Below are 18,666 nucleotides of genomic sequence, written 5' to 3' on the forward strand. Positions count from 1 at the left end.
TTGCAAATCATTGCATTCTGTATTTAGTCACGTTTTACACAACGTCCCAACTGTTTTGGAATTGGGGTTGTACTTGCTTCAAGACAGTTTTGCTTATGGCTTTTTAAAAATCAAGATATATCCATTACACAGAAACCAGAATGTGATCTTACCTGCTCAGATTTCTTGATAAAAAGGTTTTAGGGGCCCCATAAGTTAAAAAGTATCCAACATTTTCTTCCGTTTCTCCATATGTTTTATTTCTAAATGTTAACTGACGTTTTCTTTACCTCAAAATATGACAGAAGTCACTCTGCACCTCACTGTAGTGCAAACACAATGAAACTACAATTTGGGGGCTACTTTATAAAACAGTGCAGCAGGCCAAGTCATTTAGTTTCTACTAATAAGATCCTGTCACTCAAAGAAAGACACAAATAAAGGTGTCTGACAGAAAGCACCATGTCAGAGCTGAAATATGTTTGTTCACATCCATCCCTCGGATCTTGGTCAAAATCCTCCTGTGGTCACGTGACTCCGGGATGAGCCAGATTAACGGCTCTCTGTTCGCCAGGAGTCCACTGGCGGAAACAGGCGGACATCGTCTCAAATACTCACTGGATGTGGCGGTCGTAGCACTGAAGACGGCAACTATTCTGTCTTTTTTTGGGACGTAGTAGCTTTGAATAATTCATTTCGGGCGGCATTCATGAAATAACTTGTAAATTCACAGCAGGATAAAGAATGATTTCGCCGTGGGACCGGTGGTACTCGACGAGCTGCTGCCTCTGCTGCCATGTACGGACGGGCACCATTATCCTGGGAATATGGTACATGGTAAGTGAGATTTTTCCATCCTTTGTCAGGCTCAAATGTCCATTAATATGGCTGAATATGGAGTGTATGAGGTGAAATATGATAACTATCAAATTAGTTGTACAGCAGTAGCTAAGTCAGCTAGCTGCTGCTGTTTTTCATTTGTTTCCATCCTCGTTTTCCTCGAGTAATGTCACATTTAGTCAAACTAAAACACTAACGTTTATCAGTTAACAGCCACATTTCCTTCCTAAAATTCTCTCTTTGCTGTGTAAGTCTGTTAAAATCAAATATAAGCGTGTAACAGAATATTTTAGCACAGTTTGTAGCTGTAACCTTATTCATTTTAAGCCACATTATTGTTGTACCAACCAGCCCATCCCATTTGAGCTGTCCTACATTTGCACAGGTTAAATATAAGTCACCGTAGTTTGCTTCTGTTTTTAACCTAAACTTTTAAACATAGTCCAGTAAGCCTGTTAAATCCCTAACCTTTTGTAAGCTCTCATCTGCCTGTCGTTGTGACCCTACTACTAATCAAGTATATGTCGTCAAGTCGAACCAAAGCCACAGAAAGCAACCAAGTATGTTAATTTATAACATGTTTTTACACACACTGATTTATAGGACTTTATCATACTGTACTGAACCTCTCTAGGAGTTTATCAAATTTCATATATTAACATTAGGGCTGAAGCAAATGGTCAGGTAGATGACAAATATTGAGATAAACAAGTTATCATTTTATCCCTGCCAGCATCTCTAGGGATTTGACCTCCATTTTATTTTATTCTGAATCAGAGTTGGACATTTTTAGATATAAGACTAGATATTGTCATAGATTTTGGATGTCTTAGTGTCATAAATGTTTTCTTTTCCTGGTCTTAAGGCTGCATTACAGTGAAATGATGTCATTTTGTAAACTCACCTGACTGTTAATCATCATATCCACATTACTAATGATTATTCATCAAAAATCTTGTGTAGTTATTTTGTGAAAGCACCAACAATAACCCAAAATAATGTCAAAATATCAAAATCGAGTTCTGGTTTAAGACAAATACATAGATAGATGAATTTTTGGACTGTTAGTTGCATAAAACAAGCAATCTGATGATGTGGCCTTGGGCTTTATGAACGTACGATTGGTATTTTTGACTATTTTCTCTCATTTTAATAAGAAAAATTGTTCGGCTGTATCATAACATAAAGAGAAGCTTAATTCAAAACCTTCATTTTATAATCATTTACCTCACCTGTAAGCACTCTTAACATTTGAATTACTTTTATTCCTCTCCAAGAAAAAGCCCTCAATCCATCTCATCATAACACCGAAGCGTATAAAGTCTGTTAACTCCCCCACAGACTATGATATTAATATCGATCTTCATTTCCCCACAGCTGATCAATGCGGTGGTCCTACTCATCTTGTTGTCGGCTCTCAATGACCCAGTTCAATACCGCTACCACCTTACCAGCTCTGAGCTGGGAACCGACATAGATGTCATGGACGATGCAAGTGAGTGCCACTAATCCCCCCGTTGTTACATATCTGATGTGATATTGGATTAGATGTCCTCAGAGGGCTTGTTGTCAGTATTCCATTTACAAGAAATACATTTTCTTGGTGTTGTTAATATGTCACTATTTCTTAAAGTGTAATTAAATAATTGGACATGTAATTATTCTTGCCATCAACCATACAGTTTAACAGAAAAAAATAAAGCCAGAACACAATTTAATTTCAGTTTGGTTGCATGGCGCATGATTTTCGACACATTATGACTAAAACATTTGACATGCTGTCAGAAAGAGGTCCAAAACTGTCACACTGTCATGATCTTCAGTGCATTCATCTCTTTACAGAGTGGAGTTAACTGACAGATGTTCTTCTCTCTATACTTACAATATTTTAGGTATAGCAATCGGTATTTATACACATATTTAATCAAATTCAAAAGTGACATTACACAGTTTCAGAAGTCTAATAGTAGACTTGAAGACTGTAAATTAATATTGAAGCCATGTCAGAATATTACAGTAGCTAAATACCCAGATAAAATCAAGTTTCATGGCCTTAACAGTATGATGTGGGTATATCTCCCGGCTCTGTCAGACAGTGCCCATTACCGTCAACTGCATAGCCCCATGTGTTTCTGCAGCTCTGAAATCGCCTCTCCTTTCTGCCCACCACTTCTTTTTCCCAGAGTGCTGCTCTCAGCACAGACATAGCTGAGTAGGCTCGGCTCCGTACAGAACAAATCAGTGTGCATGTGTATTTTCAGTATTTCCCCTCCAGCAGCTATCATCGTCATAGTTGCCTCTGGAACACCACAGACCCTGTCACTGGCTCCTCTGATTAAAAAAGACAGCTCTAATTCTCCATCGGATTAAAAGGGCCATCTTGACTGATAGCGTTGTTGCTTATGCAGCGTCAGTGAGAGATTGTGAAACAGTGGGAAAGGAAGGAGACAAGCTGGTGTCATGTTTTGTAATAGGCAGGTATCTAACGTCATTGTGATCATGTGCAGAACAGTTTATGTATTGTTTATATATAGTACGTGTCCCCGTGTCTGGTGTGTGCTGCTGGCAAGGGATAAAGATGGAAGGGTATCATAATTTCCTGGGTCTTAACACAGTGTCAGTAATAAGCAGTGTTGCTGAATGTAATGGCTCACCAGCAGTCATGATGATATACAGAAGTTGCATTCCCTTTTAACGTGAGTTTGGATCATGTTCAGTCATGGAAATCATTATGGTTTCCTGCTATCATTGCTGACAAACTACCAGGGATGCATTGATTCCACTGTTTCACAGCCAGGGCTATTTCTGAGTACCAAGTTTAATAACTGCCTGTACCGCATAGTGATCTCCGATCCCTTCCGCCAGACAGCACATATGCAGATATCCTGTTTGGACTTGATGCCAGTGGATCCCTGTTAGTTACCCAGCTACAGCGACACTGACAAGCGTCTCATCACTCAGCTGTAATGCGAATACGAGAGGTGTTACATTTAGTCAAATTAAGCACATCTTGCATAAGAATTATCCACGTGCTGATCATTTTGTGTCCAAGGCAGATTGCGTGCCAAAAATAGTGAGGTTGCTTAAGGTGATTTGTTTCGTAAAATCCACATCGTCACAAAGGCTTTCTGGTTACGTCAGTGGATTCAGGAGTTCTAGTGAAATATTGCTGCTGTTTTTCACTTGTAAACTAGATTATCTGTTCTCACGTTATTTGTGTTCTGTCCCCGCAGATATCTGCATAGCCACTGCAATATCCCTGCTTATGATTCTTATATGTGGCATGGCGACATATGGTGCTTACAAGGTAAATAAACAATCTGTACAAATGAGATATATCTGAACTCGAGTAACAACCTGCCTTCATCCTTTCTGAGTTGCCTTATGTGTTCTCAATTTCTCCCACATAGCAACACGCTGCATGGATCATTCCATTCTTCTGCTACCAAATCTTCGACTTTGCCCTTAACACGCTGGTAGCCATAAGTGTGGTTGTTTATCCCAACACGGTGCAGGACTACCTCCAGCAGCTGGTGAGAACTATTTCCCCTATTTTTAATGACTTCTTTTTTTTAAGCTGCAGGGCTTTGTGTTCTTTAAATATTGTCAAAAGGTACATTACAAAATATTTTAAATCAAGGATTAGTTCACGGCTTTTAGAATAAGTTTGTGATAAGTGCTTAACAAGAAGGAAGATTCAGGGATTAGAGCTTCATAACACTGCTAAAGAAAGACATTCAGTGAAAACAGGTGACCTAGACATAACACTGGTCCTAGGTATGTAGATTAGGAGTTGATTTAAGGGCCCTGACACCAAGCCAACGATTGGCGTTCGATCAACGTCAGGCCAACGGTGAGCATCTGTCGCATCATTTTTTACAGTGTGTTTCGCAGTGTTGGCACCCATCGGCCCTTGTTAGGTTTTTCGGCCAATTCAAAATGTTAGATTGTAGATGTAAGTGCTAGTTGGCCATTGGTTGTAGTCTTCGCAATGCATTCAAGTAAAACTTTTTGGCCGTGACGCAGGCGACGTCAGCCTTCCTCACCACTAATTCTTTGATGTGTGTTTCATATCCCTCCCTTACAGCCGGGGACATTCCCTTACAAAGAGGACATCATGTCCACCAACAATATGTGCCTAGTTTTTGCAGTCCTCCTCTTCATTGGCTGCATCCTCTCCTTCAAGGTAAGACCACAGACTCTCTTCGTCGCTGCACATTCATCCAGTCTTCCTAGCTTTGGCCTTTTTTTGGCTTTCATAATTTAATCTACAACATCCATCTGAGTGATGTCTGAAGAGATGTACAGAAAAAAGGTGTACTTTTAAAATAAAATGACCAGTGCAACACATTGCTACACGTTACACACACTCACTGAACATTAGTTCCCTGTAGAGCTGCCTTTTTATAGATTTTCTCATCATACTGCAATGTGATTAAGGCAATTAAGTCTCACACTGTGCACATCTCATGCATTACATACCATATGGCATGTGTAATGAATCTGCCAGTGTGAACATTCCCATTATTGATGTTCGTCATGAGATTATCACACAGTCAGAGAGCAGCGGGTCAGGGACAACAGGAAACCAACTCCTGTCAAGCTAATTCCCCCTGAATGCATGGATGATTCTCCAGGCGTAGCTGTGCTCTAGGGCTCTGGGACGAGATGGGACAGGAAGTTGCAGTCATCTGTACAATCAAATCAAGTTGTTTCTCCTCCAAACTCAGATTGAATATGTTCTCGGCAGATATCCAAAGCCAGAGCCGGGATTTTATGATAGGAAGCAGCCACTGGAAGATACACTGCCGGCCGTACAGAGAGGAGTTATAAATGTCACGTCTTGGGCAGAGAGCCTCGCTGCAGAGAGTATATATTGGATACTTGAACCGCGTAATGCTTTAAAATTCAGCTGTGAAGAGCAAATGCACAGTATATGTGTGCTTAAAACAAATATAGTCTTGAAATTTGCCAAGAAAAATTGAAAGAGCCCCAATTTTATTTATAGGCTGCACGCACAGTATGTATTGGCTACTGTGGTGACGATAGTTGAGTCAGTTCCCTGGAAAAGAGCCAGATCTGAAATCTCAAGGACGCATCCAGCTCTCAGCACAGAGGCAACACCTGCTAAAGTTCCTGCTGAAGCCAACATCCTCCACTTGACTGCACTTAGCATAAATGACAGATAAAGACAGACAGGGAGATGGAGAGCTGGAGAGAGGAGAGAGAGGGATGCAACAGAGAGATGTAGATGGACAGATGGTTGGATGAATGGAAAGTATATGGGCAAGATGGTCGATCTCAGACTTCGTAGCAATACGTACTGCCAGCTTAGCACCTGCAGTGACTGAAAATGTTAGAGTTGGTATCGCAGTGAGGAGGTCAACTCAGCAGATGGTAAGTGATTGGCTGACAGGCAGCCTGGTTTTACTGGTCGGTCGGTTGTGCTTCCTGCTGGCTGAGGTACCGACTCAGCAGGCTACTCACACACAAACACAATGAACCTCCTGTTTTTCTGCCAAGTCAGACAAACCTAAACCCTAGTGCAACCATAGCTTTACTGAGGCAGGAGATGCCTGGTGAGTTACCTTGGCTAAAATGTTGGTGGAAGACCAAGAACAGCAACTTTGTCCAGGAAAATATCCTTATATATGTATAATACATATAAGTATATCAAACTGACATATATCCAGGGCTGTCTTGTTGCTAAGGTAGCTAAAATATCGGTCTTTGTCAAGCAGTGATATGTCGCTTTCATCCCTCACCTTGATGAATGGATGAGGTCATAGCAGGCAGCATCAGCAATAATGAAAAGTGGAGACAATGTTGTTAAAGGTCATTGTTTGTTCTTTGTTTTCACGTCCCGGGGACAGGCCTACCTGATTGGCTGTGTGTGGAACTGCTACAGATATGTGAGCGGCAGGGGCACCACAGAGGTCCTGGTTTATGTCACCACCAATGACACCACGGTGAGTCGTCACATCCACCTCAAGGACATGCTGAAAATCCCCCTCACTCAGATCATAATATAATTGCATTTGCGAAACATTGATTTTTTTTTTTTTTTTTTTTGCTTACAAGCCTTGGATTTGTTATATAAGGGGAAGATAATTCCGATAAAGGTTTTGAAAAGTTATTTTCATCTCTACGCTTGGCACATTAACTTCAATGCAGTGTACCAGATTCAAGGCTCAACATCTGGGAGGTTTTGTCGCACCATACTAAAATGTAGACTATATTTACTTTTGTATGTTATTGCAGCTCAATGAGTTCACACCTCTAAATGTACAAGGTAAGGATTATAGATATTACTAGTAATGTACGTCAGTATGATTATATAGCTTGAACTGTGCCTAGAGCAGCAATTATCAGACTGAGAAAATAAATTGAGATTTTATTTTTAAAACTAAGACATACAGAATTCTCAAATAACTTCAACCTCAGACGTGAGAAGGTAAATGAATCCATGTAACGCAGGAAGACAGGAGTGATGTTCTGTTATGTGCAGGATTTGGTAGCCATTTTATCAACTGTTCAAATACAAGAAAAGAAATATGTCAGAGCATGTGTCTAATTTATCATCTGTTGAAATTTCTTTTTTTCACTCTAGATTTATTAAAAAAAGTGTAAAATGAAATTGGATAAAAGTATTTTATCCTGTGCTTCTGTATTGTGGCCACAGAGCCATTTCACATGCACAATAATGCACAAGTCAATTAATTTATTATTTATTATTGCCAAATTAGAAAAGACATGAGAATGAGAGCAATGAGAATCTGCACTTTGTGATGTGCAGGATTTGCTTAATATTAAAAGAATATTCCACCCACAAAATGACCATTTGTATATCGATTTCTTACCGTGCGTTATTTTGAATTTTTGAAGAAAACTAGTTTTGTCTCATGCCTGAGAATCCAAAAAAAAAGTTCAAGTAAAAAGGGATCACGTTTAACAGTAAAACTACATCAATACATCTGTTAACAAACTCTCACAAAATTCATGCAGTATAAACCTAGTCTCATTTATCCAATCGTATGCTCACTACTTCCCAAACACGTGTTTTTGCATAAACATTATGATTTAAAACACCTCTGCCTAGGAGTAGCGCGCCCTAAGTGTGCCTGAGCATACACATTAGTATTAGCTCCGCCTGAGCAGAGTTCAGATGGATGTGCGTCCAGGCACGCTACACAGCTGTGCTTGAGACTGTTTATACTGATGTTTTTAACAATATATTTTAGCGAAAAACATGTGTTGGGAAGTACTGAGCATACGACTGGATAATTTTTTGGATTTGTCGTTCACCATGGAGGCATGCGAGAATAACAAAGTTACTTCAGGAATTCAGTGTAACAAGCTGTGAATGACTGATATATAAATAGTCATTTTGCAAGTGAAGATAAGCAAGAAATTACAATTTATTTAAGGTGATTAAGTAAAAATATGTTAATTGGTGGCTCAAAGTAAAATCCTACATGTTACTTTAGAAGTAGTATTGCAAGTTATCAGTAGAACAGAACTGTGACGTGAAACCCGTTTATCTCGGTTGTCTGACAGTCAGTGAAGTGACATTGGTGCTGTGGGTAGCAGCACAGTAGGTGCTGTAGGTCATCCTGAGGTGTGATTGGCTGGCTGTGCAGAGCCGGGTGGCGTCTATCCCACTTGTCCTCTTCAGTGTTGACTCATGGGGTTCCTGAGAGGCTTTAGCGTAGTCACGGTTTCCATTTGTCTGTCTGTCTGTAATCCTCCACACTGATACATAAGACATTAATCTGCCTCACACCCGCTGTCGTCTCAATACGTAGCACCTCATCCGTCTGTCAGTTTTTCCTTGTTGCCGTCGTGGCCCTGGTTCACACTGCTGACGTTTTTCATTTAATGAAACAGACTCTACATGCAGGAAGTAATCCAGTAGGATCTGTGTATCATATGGCTGAATATTGGATATGTACCAGTCGGTTTTGTGCACTGCAGATATTATGAAGTCAAGATGTGGAGGGAAAGAAATTGTTTTTTGTTTTGTTTTGTTTTTTTTGTTTTTTTTTTCCTTGACCAAATTTGATTTACATGCAAAGAACAAAAATAACATGGCAATTTGTTTGGGTTAGCAGGTAATGAGCTTTAATTTGTCTGTTATATTTTGTATTATTAAAGTTGGCATATTTTTCTTAACTAGAAACAAATTTCATGAAAAAACAACAACAAACAAACACAATATTTGTCCATCGCTCTCAATACTGTCTGACTTTCCAGTTCATATTAATTCCTGCTGAAGACATACTTCTTCAAAAAAGTTCACGAATGTATCAATTAAAAAAAAAAAAGCTAAATATTGGACTTTTCTTGCCAGCCTTATCCTTTAAATTCACCTTTCTGTGAAAACAAAAACTGGCATTAAAATTAATGAACAGGTTTTGGGAAGATGTGGTTTCCCCTTGGTAAATAGCAATCTTAAAAATCACACAGCACAATGAAACAAAGATGTGTAGGCTGTTTCAAACTTTGTAATTCCTGTTGGAATCTTTTACAGTGTACGTGAATGACAGCTAGCAGGAAGTAATGCTGCCTTCAAATTTATGAGCAAAATATGCTTGCCGTTTAAGTGGTTAAGTCGTTAGATAACAAATTAGCAAGCTACCGAGCGTGTCATGTAAAGCAGGAAATGCAAAGGAATAATGACAGAGGAAACAGAAGAGGCTGTTGGAATATCAACATTTTCCTCAGACATATTATAAAATTACAAAGAAAAATTCTATACAACTAAAATTACAATATATTATCTTATTGTCCACTAAAAAAATAACTTTCACAGCCTCTGTCATTTGTTAAAATGGCAGCAAACGCATCAAAACTTGTGAACTTGGAGCTTTAAGAAGCTGTTGTTATCAGGGTGATTAGTTCCATGGGAATCTAATGAACTTGAGATTGTAGCAGATGCATTCTGGGCCAAAGTTTAAAAAAATAAGAATTATTGAGTTGAAAATAATGCAAAGCTTTCATTTTATACTGCAAATATGTAAAATGCCCCTTTAGTGAACTAATTCTAACAAATTGTACAACAAATAATACAAATTGATAAAATGCTGACTCTTTACTGAGTGTATATATATATATATGTGTGTTTGTGTGTGTGTGTGTGTGTGTGTTTGTGTGCTAATGGTAACAGAAAGAGAGTTCTTAAATGAATATTAGACAGTCAGATGTTTATTCAAATTAATTAGGAAAACAAGAGCACACTTGAATTTAAAACCCAAACAGCCGAGGTAACTAGGTCAAAGTGAAGGCCAAAGCACAGGCTGTGTGAATTTTAATTAGAGAAGTATTCAAATGCAACAAACAAGTTAAAAAGCTCTCATATTGGCATGAATAGTGACAACATGGTTTTATCACCGCATTCCCTCTCTCCACACACAGTGCTGAATGAATAGAGCGCTCCATCTATTTTTACTATTAGAAAGCCAGCAGTGTATCTAAATGGCTTTTTACTGCCTCGAACATCAAGTACCCAGCTGCTTATCTGCCGTGCTTTTATATAAACGCAATTAAAATGCACAAGGGTCGTCTCTATCTCTCTCTTTTTTTCCCCCTCCTCCCCTCTCTATATATCTCTGTCCGTCCTCCTCTCTTCTTCTGGACATGTTACATAATTGTCTGCTTGTCCGCTTCATTTCAAATCCTCCCTGTGATGTGTTCGCCGGGCCTCCCTGGCTGCTTCACAATTCCATCCCCTCAGAGCATATTCTCCCTCTCTCCCTCTCTCACTGAATTAGCAGCAGCGCTGGTTTTAGAACACCATTTACAGAGAAAAACCTCTGACGGAGAGAAGGCAATCTGGCCTCTAAAGCACTGGGCTGTGTGTGGACGTTATCCTTGCAGCTAGAAATGTCTTCTGTAGGGATGGAATAAAGAGTATAAAAGATCAAGTAGAAATATGCAACAGCTATTGAGTCTGTGCCTGTCTCACATCCCATCTTTCTGTTTAATTTACTTTTGTCAATGGTCGCCATGTTATTTGTCTTATTGAGTGTGTACATTTCTGTATTAAATAGTTTCCCCAAAAAGTGCCCAAATGGCTCATTCATTCATCATAAAGAATAAAGATATATGTAAGCTTTGGGACTGAGACGCCCCCTTGTTTTTCATTGTATTTCAGGTTCTGCTGCCCCCCTACGAGGAGGCTATTGCCATACCACCGAAGGAGCCCCCTCCCCAGTATATGGAGGCATGAGAGACGTCCTCGCTGCTGGACCTTCATACCCCAAACACCTACCACATCTCCCTCCAGTAGGATCCCTAACACGGGCTGGAACACGCTGAAAAACAAGACAAAACCATGTCTTAGAGGCTGGTTTCAGCTTGGATTCCTGCCAACCTTAGATTAGATTAGGCTGACCCTGAGCCAGTATTGCCATCAACTCTTCCCCCACCACCAACACCCCTGGTTGTTGTGACGTATCTTCCTCCCCTCTCGTCTCCTCTGTCCTCCTCCAAGGACAGTATCACAGCAACTCCAACCGCTACCAACCCTCCCTCTTGGCAGCTGCAGCCCCCTGGCAGCATCTAAACTCTTGCACGCCCTGAACACTCTGTCCCAACTTAATTTGCACTTTTCTTTGAGTGAAACGTGCACCGGTCTGGCCACCAACTGTTAACCCCCAATACTGTGAATCTCCCTCGTGGTCTTTGTCTAGAAACAAACTACCTGAAGAGAGATAGTGACAGAGAGAGTGAGAAGGAAAGCGGCATACATGATCAGTTATGCAAGAGCACTTTTTTCAAAAATTGACAAATTCCTTCATTGAATGTATTGTCGAGGTATTTTTGTATACTTTTTTGTATAACAGTGAAAACGGAGAGAAAAAGATGTGAATAGTGAAAGGCTGTCCTGTTGTGATATCATCTGCATACTGATGTAGCTTGTCCAGGAAATCGTATTGGAAAAGGTTCCTCAACCAATAACAACTACGTCTTCCTTTTGTATCCATGCAACACACTGTCTGTAAACCTGTGATCCATCGACTGCCAGTGAAAAACCTCGTTCACTCACTGATTTTAATCACAATATTATTCCAGTTTGCCTTCCTGTCAACGTCCCGTCTATTCCGAGATCTCAAAAGCTAAGAAAGACTGGCATTATTGTAACGTGCACACAAACATAAATGTTTCTCACACTTCAGATTCACATCCAAAAAGGCAATACACATACTGTAAAATCTGAAATGTGTAAAAATTGGTGTGTGAAAATGTTTTAGTGAAGACGTCTGTCTTGTGTTTCTGTTGAGCTTCAACAGCATCGTCTGTTATCTTTATTGTGTGTTTTTTTTTTTTACAGGGATCATGGTGTATAATCTGATCTTTTTAGTTGAGCTAACTTAGCTGGACTGAGGGCATTTTCCTATGAAGGCGGAGCAACATGCTGCTGTACATGCAGAGACTAAGTGTGTGTGTGTGTGTGTGTGTGTATGTTTGTTCTTGTACTTGCTACATAGTGAGGACTAGTAGTGTTTTTAACCAACAGAGTGAGGACATTTTTGGAATATGAAGACATTTTTGCCCGTCCTCGCTTCTTCAAAGACCTGCTTGAGGGTTAAGACTTGGTTTTTAAGGTTCAAATTACATTAAGGGTTCTGGTAAGGGTTGGGGATTGGCATTTATTTGTGAAGGTTGAGTTAGGGTAGAATGCATTATGTCAATGAAGGTCCTCACAAAGATACAAGTACAAAATCGTGTGTGTGCGTGTGTGCTTGCCTGAGCGCTATGTGTTTATGTCATGATGTAACTCCTCGTTCCTTTTATATGTAGTAACATTTCCTTTGCACATGCAGCGATATCATGTCGAGATATTTCCTGTGCTGTGACTTTTTTTTTTTAATTAATGATGGATGGGAATCTAAAGCTTCGATTTACCTTAGCATAGTAGCACAAAACAACACAGTGTATGAAGCTAGAGAAGCTAGATGCCTGTCTTTTGCCTAGAACTATTCAGGCAGTTGTGAAAATTAATATTTGAACAAACAATATTAGACCTACCTAATCCCATTCTTTCCAATAATTCCTAAGTAGTATTTGGTATCCACAGAAAAGCATAATATCCTTCACACTATGCAACAGTGCATTCAACAATTCCTTAGAGCAGGAAATACATGTACCATGAAGTAGTAGTCCATTTGATACTAATGATGTAGTTGATAATGTAGCCATATGATGGCCCCTTCATCATTGTCCCTGTGTGAATTATGACCACTGCTTTTGCAAATCCAACAAATCCGAAAATGAAATTGCACTTTAAAAAGTCAGCGTGAGCTCACTGGGAACTGATGTGTTTATGTTGTATTCATCTTTACTATGTTATGCTGTAGCTATGTGGTTTTAAATATGATCAGCCACCCTCTTGTGGACAATGCAAGCTTCTAAAACACAACGTAAATAAATCGCATTGTCTGATGTGACTGAAAATCTGCAGATGTTATCGTGACTGAAGGGGGATTTCAGCCGCAGGGTTTAGAGAAAGGGCTTGTAAAGTATCTGGACCAGTCGATGGCTGATGCTTCATTTTGTTAGAATCACGTTAAGACTGTTTTTCCATTGCTTTCCATTCACACACATCCTCTTGTTGGATCTGCATGAGCTCATGTCTTCAATTCTGAATAATAAAAAAGCAAAATCAATCTGTGTCTGCTTCTGGATTTATTATAGATATACTTATTATACTTGAGCTTTGCATAATAATCGTCAAAAGAACAAATACACAAAAAATGAAGTTACCGTCATTCACATACATTTCATTTAAATTAGCCGGGAAGATGTTAGCAGGCTAAACTTGAAGCGTTATGCAGTAATTAAACATAGACATGCATATAATGTAACACACACATACACAGTTTGTACCACTTTTTCTTTGATGATGGTAGTATCTTGTAATTGTATAGGGGATGGTCCAAATTTGCCATGACACAGAAATAAGAATGAATTGCTAATATGCAAGAAAGCTCAAAGATAAAGATAACCCTCTGAATATACAGACATCATTAATTTAATTATTTACACTTGTGTTTTTCAAATTGTGACACAGCAAAATGTTTTGTGAAAGAAGGGGTGGAGGCATGGATTTGAGAAAAAAAAACATGTTTGCTTTTAGTTAATGTGAAAGGGCCAGCATGTGTTATCTAAACTGGGACTCACAATTTTACTACATTGAGTTATGCAGTTCTTAGAGCTGATTAAAGCTAACATCATGCCTATTCAAATTACAGGGTGTCTGTGTATTGTGATAGGGGAGTTGGCATCTTGGGAAACATGACTCAATAAAATGAAAAGCATCATCGGCTGAAATTGAGCACAGTGGCTCACCGAGGACTGAATGGGTTGATGAAATGCCAAGAAATTCCCTCTAAGAGTATCCAACCACTAATGCCAGTAGTGGTCCAGTAGTCCATCCTGTTATGTTCCATTTTCTCTGCACATTCTATGGAGGACAGAAGCTACCAAAATCAATAAATAAATGATTAGATAATTAGATTAAAACCCAATTATTCATTCATTCATCTTCTAACCGCTTCATCCTCTTGAGGGTCGCGGGGGAGCCTATCCCAGCTGGACAGGTCGCCAGACTATCGCAGGGCTGACACATAGAGACAAACAACCACTCACGCTCACATTCACACCTACGGACAATTTAGAGTTATCAATTAACCTAGTCCCCAATCTGACTGTGGAAGGAAGCCGGAGTGCCCGGAGAGAACCCACGCTGACACGGGGAGAACATGCAAACTCCCACTCCCAGAAGGGCTCCCACACCCGGGATCGAACCAGCAACCCTCTTGCTGTGAGGCGAGAGTGCTAACCACCACATCACCGTGCCGCCCAAAACCTGATTATGTATACCAAAAATAATATTAAGAATAAATGCAAATAGAAAAATAATATTATTTACCTTTGTATTAATTTCTCAATTTTTATTTATTTTTATCTTAAAAATATATTTAAAATTTATTCTTTAAGAAATTCAAATTTACTTTTTTAATCTATTCATTTTAAAATGTATTTATTTATTTTGTTGTTATTTCACATTTGGATTTCCCCCCCATTTATTTACCTCAATGTATTTATTTCAGTATTTTTTTCTTTATACATTGATTTATGCATTTCTTCTTGATTATGCAAATGAGGGGCTGTCATTAAAAATAAATGCAAATAAAAATATTATTCACCTTTTTTATAAATACCCCTCTTATTTATTTATATATATATTTTTAATATATTTATTGTGAATTTATTTTTCATCTATTTAAAGTTTTCATTTTTAACTTTATGTTTCTTATTTTTATTTTTGTTAAGATTTCTGTATTATTTTCTTCATACCTTAATTTTACCTATTCTGTAAGCATTTCTTCTCCATCGTGCAAATAAGGGGGCTGCCATTCAAAGTGTGTCATGGTGTCGACTTTTTGTTTATTGGTTGATCAACATACAAAAATTCATATCACCAGAAAGAAAGTCAAATTTTTAGAATATGACTGTTCAATAAAGTGGGCGTCGTACCAATGTGCGTGCGTCCTGTTGCCCTCAGAGGGAGATTCAGTATCCCTCCATGGAGACGAACAAGCTGGCAGATCAGCAAGGATTTACCCGCTTGCCTCAAAATGGACGCTGGCATTACCTTGGATCTGACAGCAGGCGACCAGACAGACATGCTCACCTACTTTCTGCCACTGGGACAGGGCAGGGGGGAAAAACAAGTGGGTCACATTCTGTTTTCTTGCTGAAATGTTTGTTGGATGCAGACAGTGGGTTGCAATGACATCAAGGGAGGGGAGATATTTGTGAGAGGACACAGGAGCCAAAGGGTGGTTTTGCAAAATGAGCCAGCAAACATTGTATGACCTGGATAGCGTTTAAATTCTCCTCTAACACATTCCTATAGCTATATACACTATCTACTAGGATGAGAATGAAGATTACAGAAACTTTAGAGATATTTTAGTACCCATTAATACACCGACTAAATGTGTTCCATAAGCACAATGTACAAAACTGCTGAATATATGTATTTTACTGTCTGTTTTGACATTGCCCAGAGACCGTAAGAGATGTTTATGATCAATAAAATTGTGTGTGAGATAAAGCACTCAGCAAATGTTCAGAGGTCACATACTGTTCACTTTATGTTCCTACTGTATGGTGAGAAATGTTCAATACTGTATTTACTCTAGTGACCAACATGGCCTGACACTCTGTTGCCATGTGATTGTGATTGATTCTTATTCAGAGAAGTTTGTTCTACTTAACTGTGAATAACTGTGATTTGAGATTAGCCCAAATGTGACAACACACTGAAAATGTGAAGTGTTTAAGGATGCTGTATGGCCATCAACAGGCTTTAAGTTCTATTTATAGTGCAGCGTGTTTATGCTTGTTAATTTCAATCTTACTCTGCAACCTCTTTAGAAATTGTCCTCATTTGGTGCAGGGCATCTGCCGCACGTGAGACAGATCATCTGGGATGATTTCATTCGATTTAATTGGGAATCAAGAAAATAGCTTAGGGGAGCAGTGAGTGGAAAAACTGGGCCAAACCACTGGATGGATGATGGACGGCTTATATCTGTCTGTGGGTGGATGCATCAGCCAGAGTTAAAACTTAGGCCCACAAAAAAAAGATAATAATCTATGAGATTAAGTTCCAGTATAATGTCATATCATTACATTACAACTTTTTTATTTTTTAAGAGACATTTTTATGGCATTCTATACCATACCTTCTCAGACATACTATACTATGACTATTTTTGGCATACTAAACTATAACATTTTTTGGCATACCATACTATGACTATTTTTGACATATAATACTATGACTATTTTTTACATACAATACTATGACTATTTTTTACATACTAAACTATGACATTCTTTAGCATACTATACTATGACTATTTTTGACATACAATACTATGACTATTTTTGACATACTAAACTATAACATTCTTTGGCATACTATACTATGACTATTTTTGACATATAATACTATGACTATTTTTTACATACAATACTATGACTATTTTTTACATACTAAACTATGACATTCTTTAGCATACTATACTATGACTATTTTTGACATACAATACTATGACTATTTTTGACATACTATACTATGACTATTTTTGGCATTCTATACTATGACTATTTTTGACATACTAAACTATAACATTCTTTGGCATACTATACTATGACTATTTTTGACATACAATACTATGACTATTTTGGACATACAATACTATGACATTTTTTGGCATACTATACTATGACATTTTTTGACATACTAAACTGTGACATTCTTTGGCATACTATACTATGACTATTTTTGACATATAATACTATGACTATTTTTTACATACAATACTATGACTATTTTTTACATACTAAACTATGACATTCTTTAGCATACTATACTATGACTATTTTTGACATACAATACTATGACTATTTTTGACATACTAAACTATGACATTCTTTAGCATACTATACTATGACTATTTTTGACATACAATACTATGACTATTTTTGACATACAATACTATGACTATTTTTGACATACTAAACTATAACATTCTTTGGCATACTATACTATGACTATTTTTGACATACAGTACTATGACTATTTTGGACATACAATACTATGACATTTTTTGGCATACTATACTATGACATTTTTTGACATACTAAACTGTGACATCCTTTGGCATACTATACTATGACTATTTTTGACATATAATACTATGACTATTTTTTACATACAATACTATGACTATTTTTTACATACTAAACTATGACATTCTTTAGCATACTATACTATGACTATTTTTGACATACAATACTATGACTATTTTTGACATACTAAACTATGACATTCTTTAGCATACTATACTATGACTATTTTTGACATACAATACTATGACTATTTTTGACATACTAAACTATGACATTCTTTAGCATACTATACTATGACATTTTTTGGCATAATATACTATGACTATTTTTGACATACAATACTATGACTATTTTTGACATACTATACTATGGCATTTTTTGGCATACTATACTATCACTTTTTTTTTACATACTATACTATGACTATTTTTGAAATACTATACTATGGCATTTTTTTTGGCATACTATACTATGACTTTTTTTGACATACAATACTATGGCTATTTTTGGCATACTATACTATGACATTTTTTTGGCAGACTATATTATGACTATTTTTGACATACTATACTATGACTATTTTAGACATACTATACTATGACATTTTTTTGACATACTATACTATGACTATTTTTGACATACAATACTATGACATTCTTTGGCATACTATACTATGACATTTTTGACATACTAAACTATGACATTCTTTGGCATACTATACTATGACATTTTTTGGCATACTATACTATGACTATTTTTACATACAATATTATGACTATTTTTGACATACTAAACTATGACATTCTTTAGCATACTATACTATGACTATTTTTGACATACTATACTATGACATTTTTTGGCATACTATACTATGACTATTTTTGACATACAATACTATGACATTCTTTGGCATACTATACTATGACATTTTTGACATACTAAACTATGACATTCTTTGGCATACTATACTATGACATTTTTTGGCATACTATACTATGACTATTTTTGACATACTATACTATGGCATTTTTTTGACATACTAAACTATGGCATTTTTTTGGCATACTAAACTATGGCATTTTTTTGGCATACTATACTATGACTTTTTTTTGACATACTATACTATGACTATTTTTG

The 18,666-nt window shown here is 37.6% G+C and overlaps 1 protein-coding gene across 1 annotated transcript; it reads left to right on the top strand.

Moving 5' to 3' along the window:
- The first annotated feature begins 518 nt into the window (after window positions 1-518).
- laptm4b (lysosomal protein transmembrane 4 beta) lies at window positions 519-13,487 on the top strand. The gene is made up of 7 exons (XM_033637915.2): window positions 519-816; window positions 2,197-2,314; window positions 4,053-4,126; window positions 4,230-4,352; window positions 4,907-5,005; window positions 6,693-6,788; window positions 10,973-13,487. The coding sequence occupies exons 1-7, from the start codon at window positions 724-726 to the stop codon at window positions 11,045-11,047; spliced, it is 678 nt and encodes a 225-aa protein (XP_033493806.1). The 5' UTR covers window positions 519-723; the 3' UTR covers window positions 11,048-13,487.
- Window positions 13,488-18,666: the final 5,179 nt, after the last annotated feature.

This window comes from Epinephelus lanceolatus, chromosome 16 (assembly GCF_041903045.1).
Source record: "Epinephelus lanceolatus isolate andai-2023 chromosome 16, ASM4190304v1, whole genome shotgun sequence".
NCBI classification, from domain to species: Eukaryota; Metazoa; Chordata; class Actinopteri; order Perciformes; family Serranidae; genus Epinephelus; species Epinephelus lanceolatus.

Coding starts and splice junctions, on each gene's coding strand:
- laptm4b (XM_033637915.2), top strand. CDS start 724: ATGATTTCGCCGTGGGACCGGTGGTACTCGACGAGCTGCTGCCTCTGC. Junction 817..2,196: donor TCCTGGGAATATGGTACATG/GTAAGTGAGATT, acceptor ATTTCCCCACAG/CTGATCAATGCGGTGGTCCT. Junction 2,315..4,052: donor AGATGTCATGGACGATGCAA/GTGAGTGCCACT, acceptor CTGTCCCCGCAG/ATATCTGCATAGCCACTGCA.